The sequence below is a fragment of the Cydia strobilella genome, chromosome 15 (genome assembly GCF_947568885.1).
Source record: "Cydia strobilella chromosome 15, ilCydStro3.1, whole genome shotgun sequence".
NCBI lineage: Eukaryota > Metazoa > Arthropoda > Insecta > Lepidoptera > Tortricidae > Cydia > Cydia strobilella.
The window spans coordinates 16173379-16199443 of NC_086055.1; the positions used below are offsets into that span (position 1 = coordinate 16173379).

The window sequence follows — 26065 nt, forward strand, 5'->3', positions numbered from 1 at the left end:
TTAAGTCGAAAAACGCTCGACATGTTTCACTCCGTACCGAGGAGTGTCATCAGGTCGGTACGGAGTGAAAAATGTCGAGCGTTTTTCGATTTAAAATACGTGAGTGACCCGTTATTAATATACCTATTTAATATATATGTCTGCGTCTCACGGAAGTTTTGTTATTAAAACGTTGACTATTTAGAGAAATGTCCAAAGTTTAGTTATAAATAAAACGAGACTGATTACGACTTACGATTTGGCTTTTATTTGAGTTTTCCACTTTTCCCTTACGTGTCCGAAATAACCCCACCCTCCTCTACAACACATTTAAGTACTTTAAGAACTTTTTTCGCATTTCGAACTTTGCAACTCCTATAATTGGATGAAAACTAACGCCCTATATATATGCTCAGCATTGGGCAATAAAAGGCTGATATGATGATGATGATAATACCAATAAGAGGGGCCCCTGTGCTGCCCCCTAAAGTGCGTATGGTCCCTTGCTCGAAGGAATATCCGCCATCTTGTAGCCTAAATAGAAATTAACAACTTCTGTTCCATTGGTTACTGTGGTTACAGGGGACAATATTATACATAGTGACTCAAAAGACGACAACGTCTTGGGAAAATAAAATTCGCGGGACATTTTCATACTATTTGAGCTGTCAGCTATCAGATGACCGTCCTTGGTTACGATTACGAATGTTTCATGAAATCTTCAAGATGAGGCAAAAGATGGCGCTGCTCGGCACAGAATAGCTGGTGCGTCTGCTGAACCATGCGGAGTACTAGCAAGTACATGCCTGAAATATACAATTGTTTTATAGTCTGGCAAACACAAGTAGTCAATCAGTAAGAACCAGGAAAATTATACTCATCCCTTTCTTTTGGGTAAGACAAAGACAGTGGAATTCTCTGTCTATGTTTGAAATAAGATATGATACAGTCCTGGGCCAATAGTTTAAGTATTATTGGCATTTAATTATTAACAAGAATTGGCATCGCTACGTTAAGGCGTGCAGTATGGCCTTGAAATCGGAAGTAGGGGGGTGAAATGAAATGAAATCAACTTGTAAGTAAGTAAGTTATGCTTATTATATCCGTTTTTCAGAACTAAAGGGGCCCACTGACTATCAGTCCGCCGGACGATATTGGCCTGTCAGTTAGAACAAAAATTTGACAGTTTCGAACCACTGACAGGCCGATATCGTCCGGCGGACTGATAGTCAGTGGGCCCCTTAATGCAGGAAGTATCATTTAATATTTACTAGTCGCTTTTCTGTGAGCCTATTCTACTCATTGAGTTATTATACTATAGAGATGACATACCAAACAATGAAATTGTCACAATCACAATCTGTACCACGCGACCAAAACGTCGTAAGCGCCGTAAAAATTAATGGCGCTTACGCGTTTAGGTCGCGCGAGATTCACGCTCCGCTTCTATGGTTTTATGCCAAAACGGCAGCAACTCATGGTGCAAAATATTGGTTCTCTGTGCCGTGTTGGCGTTAGTAATAACAGTTCAATGATTCTACAGCACCCTCCACACTTGTGTGGAGTCGAGCTCGCAGATCTGCGAAATCGACTCCACACTCGCACTCGCGGCTTTTCGCTGCGATTCGCGCACGGGTGTGGAGGGCGCTTACTACATATAGTCAATGAGGATATAATAAGATAGAGCGGTACTGTCATAGTAAATTTTGTAACCACTGTAAATTCACTGCCATCTATCGACATACTTTAAAACTAAAAATGAAGATTTAAAATAATACGTTAAAATGTATTTAAATATGAATAAATTATTGTTTTATTTGCATTAATTATTTTTATACGATTTTGACCCATGTTCTTTCACTGGTATGCGTTAAAATTATAAATAACAAACTATACAGTCAACGCCCTCTATACGAGTGTAGGCCAAAACTAGTGGCGCCATCTGATCGAGAGTCAAATTTTCGTGATTTTCGAGGCACGTTTTTTCCTTAGACTGTATCCATCTATTACGGAGTTATATCTATCTTTGATATAGTTTATGTCATATATATCAACAGGGGCCCATTTCTCGAACGGTATTAGACTAATATTATTAGTCCACGAACTGTCAAGTCGTATGGGTTACCATGGCAACACACCCACTAATAATATTACTCATACGGCTCATACCGTTCGAGAAATAGGCCCCAGGGCTATTTAGCCATGAGGGATGTTTTTTCAACAATAAAGAATTTGCCACACTGGATGCGTTCTGCGGGCAGCGGTCAGGTCAAACTTCAACTTCAAAGGTTGCTGTCAATGTTTTTCATACATGCGGGTTTGACCTGACCGCTGACCGCAGAACGCATCCAGTGTGGCAAATCCTTTAATCAATTTTTTTGCGGTGAATACACACCTAGTCAATTTTACTATGGCACTAACCCCGAAATGGAGTTTAAGGAAAGAAGCCTAAAACTTACTAAACACGATGCCCATGACCGTGATGCCGTGAGTAATGTGGTCAGTAAGCCAGGCGTAAAGGTAGAAGACGGTCATCATCATGAGGGTGGTTGTCACAACGCCGTACGCCAGGTACGCCTTCAGGTAGGCTGGACTTCGCTGCAAGCATTGAATATTTGTTTAACCCAAGGGCTTGACACTCTTTGATAGAGAAAGATAGTCTAATTGCGATCCCTATGAAAGAAAGAAAATATAGTGCCATGCTTTGTCCTTATTATCACCGACCGGGTGGCATCATAGGTAGGAGACGATGGCGAAATACCGAAATTTATAAGTGAAAGAGAAAAAATCTTAAGCTGCCAAATTTTATATGAATATTTTTTCTCTTACCCCCGGTCGCTCGGTGGCGCGTCTATATTTTTATATACCTTTAACCTTTTCGACGCCGTGTAAAACACAAAAGCTCCAGACGCCAAGTCACCGAAGTGACAAAACTGAAATTGAACTTTATGCATATGCATGTAGGTCTATGTTGCACTGTGGTCTATGACCGATTGATCGGTCTTTGGCGTCGAACCTACGGTGTGTATGTATCGGTCATTGGCCTCCAAAAAGTTAAGAGGCCGTAGTCGATTTTGGAGCAAAAATTTTAAATTGATAGATTTAGTCGTTGAAATTATACACGTTTTGTTACGTTATATCTAAATAACAAGTATTGGTTTCTATTAGCACGTCTTCTCATCTTGCCTAGACTTACGCAATTAATAATTTTAGATAATGAGGTCGCGAGCGTGCGTCACCCGTAATACATAGGATAAATGAAGGGGCAGTTTATAAAAATTCATCAAAAATTTATGGTTGTAAATTATACAAATTGATGTATAAGAATAGTTTCAACAAATGTTGTAGATTGTTTAAGTATCAAAATTACGTTGAAATTAAGTCGATTTTCAGAGAAATTGTCACTTGTTTTGAAGTAATTTCTGGAGAAAATTGATTTCGTCTAACTTTCATTTACACTACTTCAAAGTCATAATAATAAAAATGTAGTCTGATAAACGTCAAGTACAGGATATGTGTAATACAAAATTACCATGTTTAGCCGTCCCAACCTTACGAAATTTACAAATAAGAGCGACAAAATCAGTGTTTTACGCGCGTTTACCAAAACGTCCATCAGAAAAGCAAACATTACTAATTTAGTGAGTCTGTTTTCAACAAATTGATCTGATAAAAGGTAAGATAAGAAGATGCGCTAATAGAAACCAGTACTTGTTATTTCAATTAGGTAACAAAAGGTGTACAATTTCACCGACTAAATCTATCAATTTTACATGTTTGCGACTAAAATCGACACCGGCCTCTTAATATAAACACAAACTCACACACGTCATACAGTAAATAAAATTAAATACATTTGCGAGATGACTCCAGCAGCGGAATAAGGATGACTCACGTATTAGCGACCCCGGACCCCGGACTGCTAAGTCCGGGTCCGGGACGAGGCGTCTGACACTTCTGTTTTGGAATGCATCAAGTGATCACCAATCACCCTTAATAGAAAACGAAGTACCGGAAGCCTCGGCCCGGACCCAGACCGTTCTAGCAGCCCTTATTGTTGTAGCAGGCTTAAAAAAAAAGAGTAATTCAATTTATCAAAGAAAATTGACAATGATGTCGTTCGCATCAACGCTGCATCATCTTTATACTGTATACTGCTGAAGTCAGTGGCGTACTGTGAACTAATCTAGGCGTGGGCGAAACCACATCTGCAAGGCCCTTTTCAATGTATATTCGCGAGGTAATAAAAAGGTTGGCTTTGCGAGGCCCCTCTAAGTGCAAACCATGGGCGAGGGCCCATTCACTCATGCCTAGCAACGACACTGGCTGAAGTCGTCATCTGAATGTCACTTCAGAAATTGTCACGTCACAAATTTAATAAAATATTTAACCAACTAACCTTGTGTATCCCATAGCACAGAAGTAGCGAGAAGACGAACGAGCCGACGCAGAAGGCATAAAGAATAAGCCCGTAGCGGGTCAGAGGCAGGGCGTCGTAGTCATGGGAGGCGTAGGCAATGTCCGGAGAAAGGCCCTCAAATCCTAAATATAAAATAAATATTGTAGGACAATTTTACATAGATCAAACTAGCCTCAAATTAAGCAAAACTTGTGCTATGAATACAAGGCGACGAATTACATACCTACTCATGTAGACAGATGACAAGAGGGCTGCCTCTTACCATTGCGCGATGGACGGCAATGCCGCCAGCCTTCTAGACACCTTGCCATAAGGCACCGAGTTGGACCCAATTTTTTATTTATCAGTTTATTGTACCTTTAGTTTTAATCTTTTCCCGTTTTAGGGCTCCGTACCCAAAGGGGAATAACAGGACCCTCTAAGACTCCACTGTCCGTCAGTCCGTCTGTCTGTCACCAGGCTGTTTCTCATGAACAGTGATAGCTAGACAGTTGAAATTTTCACAGGTGATGTAATTTCTCTTGCCACTATAACAACATATTAAAAAGTACGGAACCCTCGGCAGGCGAGTCCGACTCGCACTTGTCCGTTTTTTTTAAAATTTTATGTAGTTTTGTTAAGTTGTATTTTATAAATTTTTATTTTATTGTGGATATTTACAATTTAAATCGCCTATGACTTTTGCCGTCACTACTTGCTACAGAATTTAAATGTGGTATTTTCTATAAAAAGGGACCTTATATTGTCGATGGCGCTTACGCCATTATAAACGATGCTCTGATATGAATACAATGCCGCGCGACGCTGTGCGGCGTAAGCGCCATCGACAATAAGGTCCCTTTTCATAGAAATGCCCCAAATTACCTTCCCGGAACATGGAGTCAGATAGTTGCGGACCCTCGATTATGTCCCTGGGCTCCAACAATATGCGCGCAAGCGTGAGGGTCACTATGCCGAATATTGACAGCACCTACAAATAACGATGACCTTTTGACAAAGGTTTAGGATTGACCTCTGATCTGACTGCTGGCGACTTAGAAAAAAAGTTTCTGGGGTCCAATTCCAGAACATCAAACATCAAACATTTATTCAGCAAATAGGCCATAGGGGCACTTTTACATGTCAATTTTTACAAGCAATACAAAACCAAAATTTACAAAAAACAAAATTTACAAACGATATTGCAATCAGAATTTAGACTAATATTATTAGTACATTAATAGGTACTGTTTCACCGCTCATGGATTTCATCATCATCATCATCATGTCAGCCGATAGACGTCCACTGCTGGACATAGGCCTCCCCCAAGGTTCGCCACTCCGACCGATCTTGTGCCGCTCGCATACACCGAATTCCCGCGACCTTCACCAGGCCGTCGCTCCATCTCGTTGAAGGCCTACCGGCAGTTCGTCTTCCGGTACGCGGACGCCACCCCAGAACCTTCCGGCCCCACCGGCCATCAGTTCTGCGAGCTATGGAGAGAGCTATGCTCGGGGTTTCTCTTCGTGATAGAATCAGAAATGATGATATCCGCAGTAGAACTAGGGTCACCGACATATCTCGCATAATTGCGAATCTTAAGAGGCCGGTGTCGATTTTAGTCGCAAAAATGTAAAATTGATAGATTTAGTCGGTGAAATTGTACACCTTTTGTTACGTAATTGAAATAACAAGTACTGGTTTCTATTAGCGCATGTTCTTATCTTACCTTTTATCAGATCAATTTGTTGAAAACAGACTCACTAAATTAGTAATGTTTGCTTTTCTGATGGACGTTTAGGTAAACGCGCGTAAAGCACTGATTTTGTCGCTCTTATTTGTAAATTTCGTAAAGTTTGGACGGCTAAACATGGTAATTTTGTATTACACATATCCTGTACTTGACGTTTATCAGACTACATTTTTATTATTATGACTTTGAAGTAGTGTAAATGAAAGTAATACCGCGTGTAAATGATAGTAATTCTCCTCACGCGTGAAAGTCAAAAAACCGACATTGGAAAATTCACCCTGTGCAAAATTGCGCGGAGTAAAAGCCAGATAAGAGAAAAAAAAAATGAATGTTAGACGAAATCAATTTTCTCCAGAAATTATGTGATATTCAGCAAACGAGCAGACGAGCCGCCTGATGGGAAGCAGTCATCTTCGCCCATGGACGTAAGCAACATCACAGGAGCCACTTAAGCATTGCCGACCCTTGAGAACCCTAAATACTTCAAAACAAGTGACAATTTCTCTCAAAATCGACTTAATTTCTACGTAATTTTGATACTTAAACAATCTACAACATTTGTTGAAACTATTCTTATACATCAATTTGTTTAATTTACCACCATAAATTTTTGATGAATTTTTAAAAACTGCCCCTTCTTTTCATATATTACCGGTGACGCACGCTTGCGACCTCATTATTAAAAGGCAAGATGAGAAGACGTGCTAATAGAAACCAATACTTGTTATTTAAGTAGATATTACGTAACAAAACGTGTATAATTTCAACGACTAAATCTATCAATTTAAAATTTTTGCTCCAAAATCGACTACGGCCTCTTAAGTGGCAGTGGGCGGGGCACATTGCTCGCAGATGGATTTATTACCTAAATTATATATCTTAGAAAAAATTCACGAGATACTTTATGAAGAGAAGTTACTTGTTTATCTTTATTTTGAAGAGGTGTTAGCTAGTTTTTACGCAATGATATTATATAATTATACATAGGTTATACTCATACATAAGGAGCACAAAATACAAATTCCATATTTATTTCTATACCTACGAAGAAATCTGTTATTTTTGATTAATGTTCGCATTCCATTAATCTTTGTCATTCTCGTTGTTAAACATAATCATGTTTCTTTCTCTCTTCATTTATTGTTTCTATTTTTATTGTTCTTGTGTGTTGTGTTTTTATTGTTTAGTGTAAGTTTTGACATTGTAAATTTACTTATATTTTGGATTTGTAAGTATTTATATACTTACTCTTATTGTAATTGTGTTGACAATCCTTATTGGAGCTGTAATTTTATTTTCATTAGTATTGTTATTATTTTCATTTTCATTTTGACGATCATGATAGAAATTCTTATATTTTTGACATTAATGCAAACTTATTATGTAATTGTCTTTCATGAAATAAATCATGTAATCTAATCTAATCTTTCAGTGAATGGGAGCTCGTTACCGTTAGCACGTGCACATTTCTCGCTAGCTCAGGTGCGACTAAATGAAACTTGTACAATTTGTCACAAGGTAAGCGCTTCTATTTTGGAACGCCTAGTTTATTATAACTCAAGATATGTTATAGCCTAGTCGGCCTAGGCTATAACATATCTTGAGTTATAATAAATCATTGGTTTTTTAGTTAGTGTGTTTTACTATTTCAAGACCTTAAATGTGTAATACCATAGAGTAACTTATACTAGAGCGGTACTGTCATAGTAAATTTTGTAACCCCAGTAAATTCACTGCCATCTGTCGACACACTTTAAAACTAAAAATAAATATTTATAAAAATACGATAAAATGTATTTAAATATGGATAAATGATTTTTTTATTTGCATTAATTATTTTTATATGATTTTGACCCATGTTATTTCACTGGTATGCGTTAAAATTATAAATAACAAACGAAACAGTCAACGCCCTCTGTACGAGTGTAGGCCAAAACTAGTGGCGCCATCTGATCGAGAATCAAATTTTCGTGATTTTCGAGGCACGTTTTTTCCTTAGACTGTATCCATCTATTACGGAGTTATATCAATCTTTGGTAATACTTACACAGTTGACGAATCCATGGAAAAAACAAACCGCCTCTATTGGAATGCAACCCATGGGTTTTGGTTGATATGGCGTGTGGCTGTAAATAACAAAATACCGAATTTGTGGTATTTTCTATAAAAAAGGACCTTATTGTCGATGACGCTTACGCCATTATAAATGATATAAATACAATGCCGCGCGGCGCTGTGTCTCGTTAGCATCATCGACAATAAGAAAATGCCCCATATATTTCACAATGAGTCCTACGTCCTACTCCTATTTGACTGACAGAAAGTGACAGGACCAGTATAAACATCATGACTTTTCTCACTAATACAAAGTATTCATATTACCTTTTAACTTTCTCGAGTCAAATAGGCCCTCTGACACACAGGCTTAATTTTGGAGGTTAATTTGGAATACGCTGATCGTATTCATGCGTTTCTTAGGTTGTTCTGATAAGACTGAGGTGCCATATTTAACGTAAATATTTATTATTAATATAATTTCTTTAAACTAGGTAACAAATCAAATTATTTTATGAAATATTTTAATTTGCGTTTTTTAAGTAGTCACACTACTATTATATAAATTACTAAACTGAAATACATAGATATCATACACTAAAGAAAAAAAATCCTGCCTCGGCCGCCGGTGGACTTGGTCACTTTTTCTTTAGCGTATGATGTCCATTTCAGTTTTTTAATTGAAAACTTGACAAACTTTGTTGCATTTGGAGTCGAGACTCTTGGTCCGTGGGCCCCGCAGCACAGGGCCTATACCGGCAATTGGCGAAACGGTTGGTGGATGGGACCGGAGATAAGAGAGCTCTGCTGGCAGCTTCCTCGCCCAACGCTTGAGCATAGCGATCCAGCGAGGAAATGCTGCCAGCATCCTCGGCACCATGCCACGTGGGCCCATTTTAGATTTAGATTTTTAGTTTTATAGTAGTTTTAGTTTATTTAATTGTAGTTTAATTTTTTCTGTAAGGCTTTATTTATTGTTTCTATTCTAAGTATTTAATCCATTATACTCGTAGTCATTATAGGTATCATCATTAAATTACAACAGTTTTATAAAAGTTTTTTAATTATGTTGAATTCATTTACATCCACATCTCATGTCCACTTTCTACAAAGCTAACTACAATATCTCTGTTTAGCCCAATGGTTGATTGATAGAGAAAGTGTAAGGCGTTAAGTCCACCCTTTGTACTATTTTGTGTTAAATTATGCAATAAAGTTTTTTTAATGTATAAATTACCTAGTTCGCTTGTTGTTAGACTTAGAAACTGCTGAGTATTTTATTTGATTTAGGGCCTGTTTCACAATGTCCAAGTAAAGTCCTGAATAAGCTACTTGCCACTTATCTGACGAATAAAGTCATCCTTGGCGTTTCACAATCTCCAAATAAGCTTTATCTGCTGGATAAAGTGCTTTTTTTGTAGGAAATTTTAGATAAAATTAATGCCAGATGCCAGTTAATTTATTTGTTAATTAGCTATCTAATACTTTACTTGGACATTGTGAAACAGGCCCTAAAATTATTAAACTTACGTGGTACCATGTAGTTTAAAAAGTTGAATACTTCAGGTACTTACCTAAAATATAATTTCATAGAAATTTTTCAGCACGAATACACGTTTACTCTACTATTCTAAAATAAAGTAATAAATCAAAAATAAGGTAAAAAAAGTGTTGGAAGTGTTAACGTAACGTACCACAATAATGATGTGAATGAACTAACTAATATGTATCAGCGTGTGAATGTTGTTTTGAAGAAAGATGACGTGCTGGTTTAGTAATAAATTACTTCATTATTTAATAAACAGGTATTGTTTTATGCTATCAAATTATTCCTATTGTATATAATCAATTGCATCGTTTGTCTACCTACATTATAGCTCACTTTCTTCCTATAGATATTTTGAACTAATAATTGCACAAAAAAGAACTAACTTTACAAAGCAGTTTAAAATATAGAAACATTTCTGTTGAGACTAATTCGAAATGAGAGGATAAGCTTTCACGATTTTTACTCATTTTTATTCACAACGAAGGCTTTAAGTGTGGGTAGTTCGAAAAACTCGCACGCCTGATGTTGATGTCAACTTTAGCAAGTCTTCTCCGAGACCACGGGGACAACGCCGTCCTCGAAACGTCGGAGGTAAATTTGAAACTTAATTTAGCGCGAATCCCGTCGTTGTGAATAATTAATCAATAATAATTTGAAAAGGATTAAAAAACAGTTTTTACTTACCTAAGTAAATATTTTATTATAACTTATATCATGGCAAGAATACTTTACAAATAATAGACAATAAAGATTATGATTATTACTCTAAGAACAAATTAAATTATTTTCTATGAAAATATTTTAATTTGTGGTTTTTCAAGTAGACACACTACTATTTTTTCCTTCGTATATGATATTTATTTCAGTTTATTATGATTATTATTATAGATGCCCTACTCATAGGTACTTATAGTACAAATGCAATCCACTTTGCAAACGTACATAAAATAACATTTGTGATATTTTCTATAAAAAGGGACCTTATAGTCGATGGAGCTTACGCCATTATAAACGATGCTCCGATATAAATACAATGCCGCGCGACGCTGTGCGGCGTAAGCGCCATTGACAATAAGGTCCCTTTTCATAGAAAATGTCCTATTTTTTAAGATAGATATCTTTACAGATATACAGCATAGTCTGGTCATTCAATATGCCATTCTGATTTCTTGATAAAAGTATAATATAAGTCTTCCGCACCAGCCACAGGATATATCCATATACCGCTGAAAAAAAGAAAAAAATTACAATCATCTATCCTACTCGTACTTAATATAAGTAACTAGCTTTTGCCCGCGACTTCGTCTGCGTGGACTTAGTAACCCCAGCTAGAGTAAGAATAGCGCCTGGAGAAATTCTTATAGCAATTATTCAATTTGAGCATATTATGCACTCAAATTAGCAGACACTTCATTAATTATCTCAATTCCACCCCGCTTTTTACTTTCTTAAGGGATGATTTTCGGGATAAAAACTATCCTATGTCCTTCTCAGGGACTCAACCTATCTCTATGCCAAATTTCATCTAAATCGATTCAGCGGTTTAAGCGTGAAGAGGGAACACACAGACAGACAGACAGACTTTCGCATTTATAATATTAGTATGGATAGTAAGGAAAGTAAGTAATAAGTGCGAACTCGGCCTGTGTGTCTGTGTATTACCTGTATGGGTGGTATAGAAAGGACGCCAATCTCTTATGGCAGAATTGTTGCAAAAATGACCGCTTTCAGCTTTAAATAATAGTTCCTAATCTCTCCGGTGGCGCTAGTTAGGCTAGACATGAGTATAACATGAACACGCAACAAATAACCCGACCAAATTACGTAGGTTGTTTTTGGTAGTATTTCGGTGTATGGTGGCGCCGCCTAATTACTGTTTTTTGATGGACACTTTTCATACATAGAGATTTGGCTCCTTTATATAGTCTCCATGATTACCTGATTAGGAGCATTCCACCATAGATTAGTATATGTTATTCATTCCACGGGCTGTCCCGTACAGACGCATTTTATTTCCTGTTGCGACTTTTTTTCGGCATTTAAATCAAGCGATTAGCGAAAAGGAAACTCTTATACCTGCAAATCTTTAGAAAATTCGCGTTCGACGGGACAACGGTGGACAATTTCATGCAATGCTCCATTACCAGTGTAAAGTGTTACCTCTTCATGCAGAAATCGCTGAACCGATATATATGAAATTTGCTTTGGAGATAGATTGAGGCCAGGGAAAGGAAAAGGGAATATGATATATTATATATATCATATAATATGAAATATGAGTTTATATCAATCATCATCATCATTGCACGTAGACGAAGTTGTGGGCAGAACTAGCATAGCATAGTTACATGCATCTTGTTCATAATCATATTCATATTTTTTTTCACAATATTTATAATATCTTTTTATTGAAAAACAACACATATATCTACAATCATTTACATACATTATAATGTATGTAAAGCAGGTTTCGTCAAGTGGGCACAAAAGCAAATCAGCAACAGGCTTCGTCATCTACTTACAAATGATGTAATCCGCAACAGGCTTTGTCAATCTTAACCACTAAATTAAACTATTTAGCATGGAGACTATATAAAGGAGCCAAATCTCTATGTATGAAAAGTGTCCATCAAAAAACAGTAATTAGGCGGCGCCACCATACACCGAAATACTACCAAAAACAACCTACGTAATTTGGTCGGGTTATTTGTTGCCTTATATGGTTCATGGTTATACTCATGTCCCAGAGCCTAACTAGCGCCACCGGAGAGATTAGGAACTATTATTTAAAGCTGAAAGCGGTCACTTTTACAACAATTCTGCCATAAGAGATTGGCATCCTTTCTATACCATCCATACTATTTAGCAGTGTTGGCCGAAACGTTAATGCAATTAACCATTAACCAGTACAAATTGAACCGTAAACTGTAACCGTCCGTTACGGTTTGCGGTTCAATTTGTACTGGTAAATGGTTAATTGTAATTAACGTTCGGCCAACACTGCTATTTAGGCTATGGTGCCACCCCGGACTGTAGCCGGCCCAGACGTCCCCATGACACTGGCAGCGTTGCCCCGTTGAATTGCCAATTCATAATATTACATGTCATTTTTATATTAATAGATTGTATAATAATTATTCTAAAATAAATAATAATATATAGGTACAGGTTCACGGGTGGCTGAAGATCCGCTGGGGCCTGGGTGTCAAAGTTGTGAGTCGGTCAAATATTCGAATTGCGAATAGATATTGTCGAATCACGGTCTATATCCCGGTCAATATAAGTCTAGTGAAACTAACCGTGAATCATTCAAAACTCGTAATAGTTACTGTTTTTTGAATTCAGCTCTTTTTTACTAGGTAAAGTTAATATTTATATTAACCTAAAAACTTACCACATATAACAAAAGCCAGGGCTATACCGCCATTTACAAGGTCATAATTTTCTCCAGGGATTCTTGCAACCGTGATAAAAGCTATGGCGATAATAGTGGCAGATATCATTACTGTTTCCACTATCAAGCCGAAGAACAGATACGCCAACACCAGTTTAGGCATTTTCTGAAACAATTATTTGCATTTGTACATAATTAAGTATTATGTAATCCTCAGCAACTAACTGGCGACTGAGATCATAATGCTATCAGATTTACCCTTGTTAAGACCAACCAAGAGTGAAAGAAATGGCATTATAACCTGACTCGCCACTTAGTTTTGCGGCAAGTATAGCTGGCGCAGTAGGCCGAGCACATGATTGACGCGACAGTATCTCGCCGCGAGATAGACTACCCGTCTTTTACTAACTGTATGAATTAAAGGGGGACGAGTAGTCTATGTCGCGGCGAGATACTCTCACGCCAATCATGTGCTAGCCCGGCTGGTGCACGAGCAACGCGAACAGCGGGCTAAGCACGGTCGCATTTTTAATCGCATATCACCATGCCTGTCACGTTCTAACAAGTATGTTAGTGCGAAAGCGGCAGGCATAGTGCCAGGCAATAAAAATGCAACCATGCTGCCACTGCAGTGCTGGTACAGAGCGGAAAACGACTTGTTTTATACTATGTAGTGAAGTGATGATATGCGAGCTTTAGTATTTATTAATATTTACCAAACGAATTCCTTGGAGCAATAACACTGCGAATACTCCAGAAGTAACCGTCAGAAAACAGGCAACGGCGTAAATGGGAAATATAACGATCCACGTGGGCAAGAACTGAGAGAAGTTGTACTGAATGAAGCTGATGGCTACTCTGGTCACGATCAACGCCTCTGTGGAGAGGCAGGCCAAGGCAGAGAGGCTGACGATTACCTGAAAACATAGAGTAACTTATACTAGAGCGGTACTGTCATAGTAAATTTTGTAACCACAGTAAATTCACTGCCATCTATCGACACACTTTAAAACTAAAAATGAAGATTTATAAAAATACGATAAAATGTATTTAAATATGGATAAATGATTTTTTTTATTTGCATTAATTATTTTTATGATTTTGACCCATGTTCTTTCACTGATATGCGTAAAAATTGTTAAATAACAAACGAAACCGTCAACGCCATCTATACGACAGTAGGCCAAAGCTAGTAGCGCCCTCTGATCGAGAGTCAAATTTTCTTGATTTTCGAGGCACGTTTTTTCCTTAGACTGTATCCATCTATTACGGAGTTATATCTATCTTTGCCTGAAAATTTAAAAATTAACAAATGAAATGAGATTAATTTTTTAAGTCCCCGGCAAGCTCGGTCGAATTTCACCTTCCCATACAAACGGAGTTTCGTTCTCAAAACTACGTGTTGGATTGTAATGAAACTTTACACATACAATGACATGAGGTGTATCTAGGTCTGTAATTACTTTATATAGCTGTAGTATATAAAACAAACGAAATAGAGCAAAAGCAAGTTTTGTATAAAAAACTAATTCGCTGTATTTTTTTTACTATTATATCTGAAGCTACATAAACTAATTACAGAGATATACCTTATCCTATTGTAAGTACAAAGTTTCAGAGCAATCAAGCTAGTCGTTTTAACTACGTTTGTATAGAGAACCGAGCTTGCCGGAGGGGGGTCGACTCTTAATATATGAATATAGTACCTATTCTATGCTCTGAGATTATCAGGCAACAAAGGACAACTAAAATATGTATAACAACATTATTGTTAAATTAGAATTTTACCTGCTGTTTTATGTAAACTTAAAGGGGCCCACTGACTATCAGTCCGCCGGACGCTATCGGCCTGTAGAAAAAAAAATTGACAGTTCCGAACAACTGACAGGCCGATATCGTCCGGCGGACTGATAGTCAGTGGGCCCCTTTAAGACGATTGGCCTAATTGCAAAATTTGGCACTTCAGCCATAAAATTTGGCACTTCAGCCATAACACTGTCTACCTATGGCTACCCATGTTTACTTTCTGTCACTTTATTAAATTGAATGTATGTGTAGATTATACTGGGAATCCCTTCAACATTCGATTCGATACGCAATATTTATCACCACACGGTCAAGGGGCGTGAGCGGTTTGATAAATCGTTATGCATAAGTGTTATAATAAAGGAAGTTATTGATTTATTTTAAGTACCTATTTTCTTGCACGCTAACACCATGCGATTAGTTTATCTTAAGGCGCTTCGCGCAGTTTTTGGCCAAAAACTGTTACATTTTAGAGCTTATAACTTCTAAATGAGTCAACCAAAAATTATGAAAAAAATATATATGCATCTTCACTCTATGGACAACAATCGCAACATTTGACTTTTTTCCTGAAATTTGTAGTTTCACCGAAAAAAAAATAACACGACAGGCCGTTTTGCGGCTAACTTTGCTTATAACTTCTAAACGGCTTAATCGATTAAAATTATTTTTAAACTAACAAAAATGTTTTAACAGGTTCTACAAATACAACATAGCTTTTCTTAATCAAAAAATATTTTCTTAAGAAATCGAACGTTTTTCCACATTTCATGCGTATGCAGCCTGAAAATGGCGTGGCCGGCAGTCGTGTGCCAGCTTTGAGACGAGGAGGCTGTGTCGCTCGTCGCTCCGTGCCTTCCTTGCACTATGTTCGCTTATGCACAAGCAAAGTGCTATAATATCGGAGTTATTGTGGCCAAAGAATAAATAACTGCAGAGCGCTGATTTGGTTGCGACGCGCATTAGCGAGCGCAACATGGTATTTTGCGGTCTATTACAATGAATGTAATGATAATATCCGTATATATTATACTATAATATACGTATGTGTGAGAAAACTTCATTTGAAATAAATAAATAAATGTTTTCTAACCGACATATTATAATGTCATTAAAGTTTTACGTTTTGAATAATGTTCCATTCCATCTCGAAACAATAAATAATTGATTTAACATAAGCTACCTATTACCTATTACGTTGTATGTATGAATAGTACCTGTTAAAACACATTGTTTTTGTAGTTTAAAAATAATTTTAATCGATTAAGAACTAGCAAAACGGCCTATCGTATTTTTATTTACGGAAAAACTTACTATTAAGTTTATTGTAGGTTTAGTTAAGTAGTAATTAGTGTTAAATAGTGTAATTGTAGTTATGTCTGTAAATTTTTCATGGGTGATTCTTGCCTGTTAATAAACGTTTAATTATTTTATTATTATTTGTATCTCCTTCTGGATTTCAGTAATTATTTCATTGGGGTCAACTTGGTGTATTATGTCTTCTAAATGGGTAAACAAAAAATTATGAAAAAAATATATATGAATCTTCATTTATTGTTCAACAATTATAAAATTAAACTTATTTCCTGATATTTATAGTTTTACCGTAATAAAAATAATAACACAGGCCATTTTGCGGCTAACTTTGGTTATTTTTATTAAACGGCTAAATCAATTAAAATTATTTTTAAACTAACAATAATGTTTTAATAGCTGACGGTCTTTCCACCGCGATACAACCGGCCGACGATTTGTTTTATTAACAATATCATCTAAACTACCATCTGACAAAGTATGAAATGGGATGCGATGACTGAAAAGATTTTTTTATATGTTCATGTGACCAGCTGACGGTCCACCGAGATACAACCGGCTGACCATTTTTTTAATTCACAATAGCATCTAAACTATCATCTGACACAGTACCAAGCGGGAGGCGATAACATTTTTTTTGCGTGTTTCGGTGGCTGCCATTTCTCAACCCATCAACGACGCGGCAGCTGACGTCCACAGGGGTTCATCATACATAGCCGTTAACCACTAAAAAAATAAATGACTGCAAAGCGCTGATTTGGTTGTGGCGCGCTTGTAATAAAAACCGGCCAAGTGTGAGTCGGAGTCGCGTTCCAAGGGTTCCGTACATTACTCGAATTAAACAATTTATTTTTTATGTGAAACGTGCGTGAAATGTCTTTAATAAACCCGTAGGGGTTGGATCAAAAACTAAATAATTAAGTCCGACTCACGCTTGACTGCTCATTTCTAATAAGATTTCCTGTGATCTATAATAGGTAAAGATCTATTTTGTGTATTTTTTTCAAAATTTTATACCCAGTAGTTTCGGAGATAAAGGGGGTGAATGCTAATTTTTTGCCTATTTTCGTGAATAACTTCTAAACAATTTAAAAGTGCTTGTTGCTAGGCCTATTTGAATAAAGAATATATTGAATTGAATTGAATCGAATTGAATTGAATTAACTGTTTATCCTAAAATTATAAAAAATATACATTTTAGATTCTCACAATGAGCTCTTTCATTTGATATGTAACACGATATAGTTTGAAAAACTTTTTTTTTAATTTTCTCTTTTACCCCCCAAAAGTGGCCCCCGTGTTTAAAATTAATTTGTTTACGTTACATGTTCGTCTTTGGGTCACAAACTTACATATATACACCAAATTTCAACTTAATTGGTTCAGTCGTTTCCGAGAAAATAGGCTGTGACAGACGGACAGACAGACAGACGCACGAGTGATCCTATAAGGGTTTCGTTTTTTCCTTTTGAGGTACGGAACCCTAATAATGATGATATTCCCACGTAATGATTGAGAAAACTTCGAACTTCGAAAAATAACACATTTGTAGTAGTATATGAAGCTAGTAGGTACTTTAATTTTATAAGTTAACTATTAATGGCATTATTTATATTTATTTATTACGGATAAAAAAAACTGTATAAAATAAACGCACTGTACGCCTCAATTTAGTACATACCAAGCTTTAGCTATAAATCTTAATCCGTCGATTTGACTTAGGTATTTATTTGTAAGAAACAGATAAAACACAAATTAACTAATTGAGGCTTGTAAAGTATAATGCATAAGGGAATATATTTTTATTATAATTTACACGCATGATCTACTCATACTCAAACAACAAAATATCTGCAAAAGATACACAAACGCCAAATGCCGCGCGCCTCTGGGCTAGTATAGCTGTAGGTTATTCTTTGAACCTCGTTCCGCCTCAGTCGCCGCACCGAGACGAAATTCACGTACGATCGCAGTGAGCGGGGTGCGGGTACAGAGACGCTGAGACGCTCAAGGCCAAATCAGCGAGAATCGTCTTAAGGGCCCTCCACACTCGTGCGCGAATCGCGGCGCGAAGCCGCGAACGCGAGTGTGGAGTAGTTCGCTGATCAGCGAAATTGACTCCAACGCGTAGTCTGGCTAGAGCGGTCTTCCTGTGCATTTTTTTAAAGTTTGACAGTGTTTTTTAAAGTTGTCATTAAAGTGTCAAATTCTACCTAATCTAGGTAGTTTCTCTACTTTGTTGTGTCACCCTAGAGGTCGATCTACCGGCAGTTGGCAGTTGGGCAAATAATTGGCCGTTTTGGACAATTTTTATCCACAAAGAAATGTCACAAACTAAGACAATTAGTAACCCACTAATAACTCATCACCAGAGGGCCTACCACGAACCACGTGCGTGTTACCTCCCTGTCACCCTTACGTACGAATTTACAAGTGCGACAGAGGCAACACGTCGAACGTGGTTCGCGATAGGCCCTCAGTCACGTGGTCACCATCCGAATGTCATCTTAACGCAATATTTTAAGTAAAGATATACGTACCACATTAATTATGGCAAAAATATAACATGTCTTCTCTACTTGCATACAGCAGCATTTCTCACGACGGGAGCGATTCCTGAAAATGCACGATTAAATATTAATAGTAGATTGTTAACCAAGGGATGAAAGACACTCATTTCTGCCAAGGTATTGTACCTACTATTGTCAGTTACAACCTCGCCTATCTCCATAATTATTGATCCTAGAGAAAAATGTTACATGACAAAATATACTTAATTTGAAATTTCTTACACGACAAAATAATAAAAATTTGGTATTGTGTTAGCAAAAAAATAAACTGAAATACGTTTTAGAATTTTCTTCGCGTTGGTGTGGGTGTGGTGAAAAAGGTTATTAAGGGTAATTTTCTAACTTGTGTGTTAAAATCATTACCTACTTATATATAATGCAAACATGAGAGATCTTTTATTTTAAAATCTATGTATAACCCATTAATACAAAATTAATATAATAAAATTAATAAACTTACCCTACGTCCATCTCTGCCGCTCAATAACACTTTATATTATAACTTGAATTCTGAGACATCGCATTACTGCTAGCCTAAGTTGAAACCCATATACCTAACTCCTAATCATATTACAGCTATCCCTAGCAGAAACCCGAAAAGGTTAGAGTATATTTATAACAATATACAATGAATGTAATAAACACATATTGACTCATATTTTTTTCACTACACAAGTACACACTCGAAATTTTTGAGGTAACTTTGTAATACTTGATTAAATTGTTTAGTAAACATGACCATTTGCAAAGATAGATATAACTCCGTAAAAGATGGATACAGTCTAAGGAAAAAAACGTGCCTCGAAAATCAAGAAAATTTGATTCTCGTTCAGAGGGCGCTACTAGCTTTGGCCTACTGTCGTTTAGATGGCCTTGACGGTTTCGTTTGTTATTTATAATACTAACGCATATTCGTTAAAGAACATGGGTCAAAATTATATAAAAATAATTAACGCAAATAAAAAAAATATTTATCCATATTTAAATACATTTTATCGTATTTTTATAAATCTTCATTTTTAGTTTTAAAGTGTGTCGACAGATGGCAGTGAGTTTACTGTGGTTACAAAATTTACTATGACAGTACCGCTCTAGTATAAGTTACTCTATGCCATTTGCAATGCTGGTCTGTTATCGTATGACCCTCCGACGCTAGTGTGGGTATGTGTGTGTGTGTGTAATAAAACACTAATGTTTGGTAGCAACTGTAGCAAGTTCATTAAAGGGGAATTCATAAATACATACATAAAGCTTCACTATTTTTTATTATTGAGTAGGTAACAGTTCCGAGTAGTAAAAAAATAATACAATTTTCATTGTTTCCTTTTTTATTTCGTAATATAATAATAAATAAATAAATCTATTCTAAAAATAGGAAAATTTTATATTCGTTATCGTTATATTTAATTGTTATTTAAGAAGTACATATGCATCTCGTAGGCATAGAGAAAATTCGGATATTCCACAATTCTAAACGTGGAAGATTTAGAGTTAGACCAAGAAGAAAAGTCTGCAGAGATTTTGACAATACACGCAGTGCCAGTGTTGTTTATACGTCATAATTTTATAGAAGTTAACGTTTAAAATAATACCTGCACTGCATGTGCTGTCAAAATCTCTGCAGACTTTCTTGGTTTAACTCTACCCAATTTTTTTAAATTTATAATCTTTATGTATACAGAGATGTTATATTTGGCCAGGCTTCTCATTAGTATTTTTACCCCCTTATTCATATAACTTTACACTTCTCAATTAGTTAATGTATGCTTTATCCCTCTATTACAAATACATACATACATACATACATACATATAATCACGCCTATTTCCCGGAGGGGTAGGCAGACCACGGATTTCCATTTGCTACGATCCTGACAACTCTTTCGCTTGCTTCACTTTCATAACATTCCTCATACACGCTCGCCGGTTTAGGGTGCTCTTGACCTGGCCTTTCTTCGGCCTTTTTTTTGGCTTTCTATTACAAATACATAATCAAAATGATAAATTTAATCAGACAAATGATTAATAGCTAGACCAAGTAAAGGCTGCAACGATTTTGATAGCACACTCAGCAGTGTTATTTATACGTCATAATGTCATAGAAAAAAAAACGTGTGCTATCAAAATCGTTGCAGACTTATCTTGGTCTAACTCTAACCTGAGACCCAGAAGCATTTGTTTTGTTTTTGAATTTGGAACCCTTAGTTACTCAACAAAAGTTTAAAATAGATTTTGGAATATTAAAAATTTGTACGCGGGGTCTTAGGAGCAGGGGTCGGAAACCGGTATTTGCTCCATACAAAAATACCGGTATTATAACGTTCTTTTTCGTTCTTTTGTTTATAATTTCATTTTTAATGGGACGTTTTAATAATGCAAAATTGTCTAAATACATGATTCAGTCCTACGTAATGAGCATAAAAAAATTCTAAATATTGGGCTATTTCGGGGTTTAAAAAAAATACCGGTTCCGAGCCCTGCTTAGGAGGCTAATTGAGGCTTGTAGCGCGATTTACATATGTACATTTCGGAAATATAAATGGATGAAATCAATTATAATATCATGAATATCGCCATTAGGCGTTTACAATATGGCGCAGTGTTTTCAAAATTCATCCGTATTGAGCAATCTCGAGTGTCCCGTGACGGGGGCGCGTTCGGAAAGCACCACGTATGTCCGGTACACTAGCAGCAGCATCACCGAATATATAACTGTAAAGAAAAAACATATGTCAGTCACTAAATTTCTGTGACACTCAAGACATGTGAATATATTGAGACAACGGGAATTTCTTTTGATGGGAGCTCCACGTTATAGAGCGATACCACGCGATACATACAGTGATTTTGATGGGGTCCCTTTGTTTGACATAATTGTTGTAATTGGTGTTGTTGTTGTTGTTGTTGTTGTTGTTGTTGTCGTCGTCGGTGTTGTTGTTGTTGTCGTCGTTGTTGTTGTTGTTATAAGTCTAATAATTGTTGAACGTCATAATGTAACGATTGTCATATTATCATTAGTCATAATTCTGAAACCGTTAACTTTTCAGGATTTTCCTCAGGTTATCCTATAAGGTTAGGTTTGTTTTATGGCAATCCTGAAAAGTTACGCGTTTCTGAGAAAACCAAATTATGACTAACGAAAATGTGGACAAAAAAGGATATGGAATAGAGCCGTTCTATATTAATCGTCAAGTCTCAACTCAATGTAATGTCATAAATTACCATTTACAAAAGTCAGATTTTTCCATGATTTTTCAGATTAATCGGTATCATCTAGAATATCACGTAATACTCACCGCAAACACCAAGGGGGATCATTGCGTATAATACAATGTACAGTTGGCCCCACACCAGCCAGATGAAAACCACAGTTCCTATGGCGCCTAGGGTGACTGAGACCATTCCGTAAATCAGGTACGCCATTATGTAGCGTTTGTTATTCTGAAATAACAATACTTTTTAGAATTTGTTGTTAGAGCAGCAACAGAAATACATCATCTGTGAAAATTTCAACTGTCTAGCTATCACGGTTCATGAGATACAGCCTGGTGACAGACAGACAGACGGGCAGCGGAGTCTTAGTAATGGGGTCCCGTTTTTACCCTTTGGGTACGGAACCCTAATAAACCTACTGGCCGGAAGAGGGACTAAATTGTGGGACTTGTTACATAAAAGGAATAAGTAATAGATACCCCCTTTTACTCAAACGTATTATCTCTCACCTTACGTAAACCATTGCAGAGTGCAACGGCGAAAGTAAGTGCAATCGCAGAGCCAAAGCAGCCAGCCACACTTATGCCTATATACGTCCAGTCTACCACCACATCGCTCAGGACCATGAGGTTACACCACAGGAACAGGATCAAGATCAGGGAACCCAGGCTGGCGAGTGAACCCAAACTACATATAATCTGAAATAATCAGAATAAAATCGTAGTTAGAACGTAGTAAATGTATAAAAACACATCGACTGTATTTTTATTTAAGTATTTAATACCCAAAGAAGATAATACATTTTCTCAAACATGCTATGTAATATTGATATTACGTTCTTTATATTAGGCTGGGAAGTATCACGTTTCAGGCGCGGCTAGACGAGAGGTCTGTAATGAAATTTCATACAAAGTTGCAGGCCTAGGCCGGGAGTGGCTTTTTTTTAAATTTCTATTTCACATATAATTGTGGCACAGTATCATGGCATTCAGCCATAAAAAAAACTATAAGCAATATTTGCTTTTTGGTTCGTTTATGACATTCTGCCAATACGACTAAAAAAAAACATTTTTTTTAACCTGACGGGCTCTATGGCACTAGGGCCATTAGAGCGGTAGGACTGTGTGGGGGGATGGTAGCCTAGGGAAAATCCAGGACCCTATATTAATCGTTTGAGAAAAGCACTATACATACATCGGCGTGAAAACGGGTTGTCGGCCTCATAACTATATATTCTATTCGGCCGGCAACCCCTTCCTTCCCGGCCTCTGTAGTAATGTACTATTAATGTATATATTATATTTCAATATGGAAGTAAATACTTACAATTCAACTATGTATAAGCAATTAATGCAATAAAGTAACTAAATTAGAAAATTAAAATATTTTTAATGTAGTTTCAAGTCATGAAAACTATGGAATATTAAAAATATTAGTATTTTTTTATTAATTTGTAATTATAACAATTAAGTACATTTGAGTGGTGAGTACAATGGCAGTGGTGATGGACTCTGTCCTGTCCCTATCTTGATTGTAATTAAAGATTAAACCCTTAAAGTTTAGCCTTTAATTTACGCTGAACAGGTTATGATTGACATGGTCCTTAAACATCTTTTAACACTTTCTTTATACATATAATCACGTCTATATCCCGGAGGGGTAGGCAGAGACCAAAATAATATTTTCTACCTAAACATTGAGAATATTAAAAACAACTGAGGCTTTTATGAAGTTACAGCTGGTGAAGTAGAACTGCTGATGAAGACCACGTTAGTGCATTCGTTTTTTTAAAGATTTTATACGTACAATATTAACAATCGAAAATATAAAGCATCCTTTTTCAATCGGCATCCCGCAGCACATCGTGGACGCGCAGCAATGACAAGGCCGTCTGGAAATAACATCAAAATTAAAATCGAAATTAAACTATACTAAATCATTGAATCAATTGTGTTTTGAAATAAAACTATGAAAACGGATTATATCGCGTATATTGAAGGGTTCGAAACGTCGGGATGTATTGTAAATTAATATGCGATATAATCCGTTTTTAAAGTTTTATTTCATGATTAACTATCGCGGTAACCGAAGACAATATTCAGTTGTGTTTTAATAAAAAAAATTTAAATACGTACATATTTATCGTTTTTTTCTTACTCTTAGACTAATTGGACAATGCAAATTACGCGTAACGCGATTGTTTAAGGACAACCTTAATTATGCTTTATTTAATCAATCTACCGTTGGGTTCAAGTAGTAATTTATCATTATTCCCTTGCCCTTATCCCATTCACTTGGGGTCGGCGCAAAATGTCTTTTTCTTCCATACTCTGTCGCTCGTTATTATCTCATCACTCACTTGCGTTCGTATCTATGATCTCTCACAGTTTCCGCGGTTTTTCAGTAAAACCGAGACTGAAACTAAGAAAATAATTATTATAAATAACAATATTAACTTACTTTGACTGCATCTCTATAAAATCGAAATCCACCACGTTCACTGATATGAATATGTATAAAACTTTACTTTAATTCAACTGCGACCTAATAATTCTGCCACATCAAACATAACAGCCGTAACATTCGTAAGTTTCAATTTGGAATTTGTTGCTTAAGAATAAAACAATTAAACGAATTTTCAAATGTGTGATACGGAGTTATACGTAGTGGGGCAGTATTATTGTGTCACTCTGACTCCAATGTTTTAGCAATGTGCGCCAAATTATGACATCACTATGTCTATAAATAAAAATAGTGGTCGGAAATATAGAATGCAAAAGGAGCACGTTGCTAGTAAATTTAAAATGTGGTGCCCGTAAAGCCGCAGTGTCGCCGCTGCAGCACGCTTCTGCAGCAATGCTGCACGGGTAACGACTAACGTCGCAACACTAGTGCAGCTGCAGTACGAAATAGAATGTCACCTTTAAGGTGACGGTGTGTCTGTTGCGGCGTCGTGTTTGCCGTCGCTGTATCTGTGATTTGCTCGATAAAATGAGTAACGGAATGAACTCTTAGAACAAATTAAATTATTTCTATGAAAATATTTTAATTTGTGTTTTTAGGGTTCCGTACCCAAAGGGTAAAAACGGGACCCTATTACTAAGACTCCGCTGTCCGTCTGTCTGTCTGTCACCAGGCTGTATCTCATGAACCGTGATAGCTAGACAGTTGAAATTTTCACAGATGATGTATTTCTGTTGCCGCTATAACAACAAATACTAAAAAATACGGAAACCCTCGGAAACGCTCCTGTCCCCTCTCAACTGGGGAGAGGGGAGGGAGAACTTGGCCCTACCAAACCCACTCCGGCGTTTCACCCTCTCTGCCGTTTGCGAGAGCGCCATGGAATCGAGTACACTCCACCATGGCGGACCGGACAACCACCTGTCCAAGCAGGGTCTCCGCTGGCAATCGACTGGCAGTAGACGGTCGGGGCGGCCTCGTACCACATGGAGGCGATCAGTTAAGGAGGCTGGTTCAACTGGACTCGGCTGGAAGGAGCTGGAAGTAGGCGCTAAGGATCGCGACAAATGGCAAATTCTTCTGCGAGCCCTATGTCCCTATCATCATCATCATACCTAATTAGGTCAGTTATCTATTGAACAACTCCAATCTTCACATCAGATGTCAACGTTTTCTATGGGACAGTAATTTTTTTAGTTGAAAAAATATATTATAAAACGTATTGTAAAATAAATGTTCTAAATTATAAGTATTTATAGGTCCACAGTGATATAACTATGTGGCCCAGACCAATAGGCAAACGCAAAGATGGAAGACCTTATATGCGATGGTCGGATGACATTGCAATAAAAAACCGGCCAAGTGCGAGTCGGACTCGCGCACCGAGGGTGCCGTACTTTTTAGTATTTGTTGTTATAGCGGCAACAGAAATACATCATCTGTGAAAATTTCAACTGTCTAGCTATCACGGTTCGTGAGATACAGCCTGGTGACAGACAGACGGACAGACAGACAGACGGTTAGACGGACAGACGGACAGCGAAGTCTTAGTAATAGGGTAGTTTTTAAC

General features: G+C 36.9%; 3 protein-coding genes across 3 annotated transcripts; all 3 read right to left on the reverse strand.

Annotated features, from left to right (window-relative positions):
- Positions 1 to 504: 504 nt before the first annotated feature.
- Positions 505 to 8254, reverse strand: LOC134748031 (uncharacterized). Its single transcript, XM_063682753.1, has 5 exons — positions 8180 to 8254; positions 5264 to 5369; positions 4379 to 4521; positions 2439 to 2577; positions 505 to 785 (listed from the first exon to the last, which is right to left on the reverse strand). The coding sequence occupies exons 1-5, from the start codon at positions 8231 to 8233 to the stop codon at positions 679 to 681; spliced, it is 549 nt and encodes a 182-aa protein (XP_063538823.1). The 5' UTR covers positions 8234 to 8254; the 3' UTR covers positions 505 to 678.
- A 2190-nt stretch (positions 8255 to 10444) lies between these two features.
- On the reverse strand, positions 10445 to 19417 carry LOC134747651 (uncharacterized). Its single transcript, XM_063682259.1, has 5 exons — positions 19281 to 19417; positions 18791 to 18866; positions 13847 to 14047; positions 13131 to 13296; positions 10445 to 10962 (listed from the first exon to the last, which is right to left on the reverse strand). Exons 1-5 carry the CDS (start codon positions 19289 to 19291, stop codon positions 10835 to 10837), a joined length of 582 nt encoding a protein of 193 aa, XP_063538329.1. The 5' UTR covers positions 19292 to 19417; the 3' UTR covers positions 10445 to 10834.
- A 1064-nt stretch (positions 19418 to 20481) lies between these two features.
- Positions 20482 to 24605, reverse strand: LOC134747654 (uncharacterized). Its single transcript, XM_063682261.1, has 5 exons — positions 24493 to 24605; positions 23839 to 23923; positions 22542 to 22730; positions 22116 to 22260; positions 20482 to 21531 (listed from the first exon to the last, which is right to left on the reverse strand). Exons 1-5 carry the CDS (start codon positions 24501 to 24503, stop codon positions 21425 to 21427), a joined length of 537 nt encoding a protein of 178 aa, XP_063538331.1. The 5' UTR covers positions 24504 to 24605; the 3' UTR covers positions 20482 to 21424.
- Between the last annotated feature and the right edge of the window lie 1460 nt (positions 24606 to 26065).

Bases quoted from the DNA above. Each gene is read 5' to 3' on its own strand.
- LOC134748031 (XM_063682753.1), bottom strand. From the start codon at position 8,233: ATGGGTTGCATTCCAATAGAGGCGGTTTGTTTTTTCCATGGATTCGTC. The intron at 4,522-5,263 runs GTAATTTGGGGC...TTTTATATTTAG, and splicing joins TGACTCCATGTTCCGGGAAG to GATTTGAGGGCCTTTCTCCG. The intron at 2,578-4,378 runs GTTAGTTGGTTA...CAATGCTTGCAG, and splicing joins TGTGCTATGGGATACACAAG to CGAAGTCCAGCCTACCTGAA.
- LOC134747651 (XM_063682259.1), bottom strand. The intron at 14,048-18,790 runs GTACGTATATCT...CTATGTTTTCAG, and splicing joins TTTTTGCCATAATTAATGTG to GTAATCGTCAGCCTCTCTGC. The intron at 10,963-13,130 runs GTAAGTTTTTAG...TCTTTTTTTCAG, and splicing joins CCTGGCTTTTGTTATATGTG to CGGTATATGGATATATCCTG.
- LOC134747654 (XM_063682261.1), bottom strand. The intron at 22,731-23,838 runs GTACGTATAAAA...TGATTATTTCAG, and splicing joins TATTTTCGATTGTTAATATT to ATTATATGTAGTTTGGGTTC. The intron at 22,261-22,541 runs GTGAGAGATAAT...TTGTTATTTCAG, and splicing joins TCTGCAATGGTTTACGTAAG to AATAACAAACGCTACATAAT.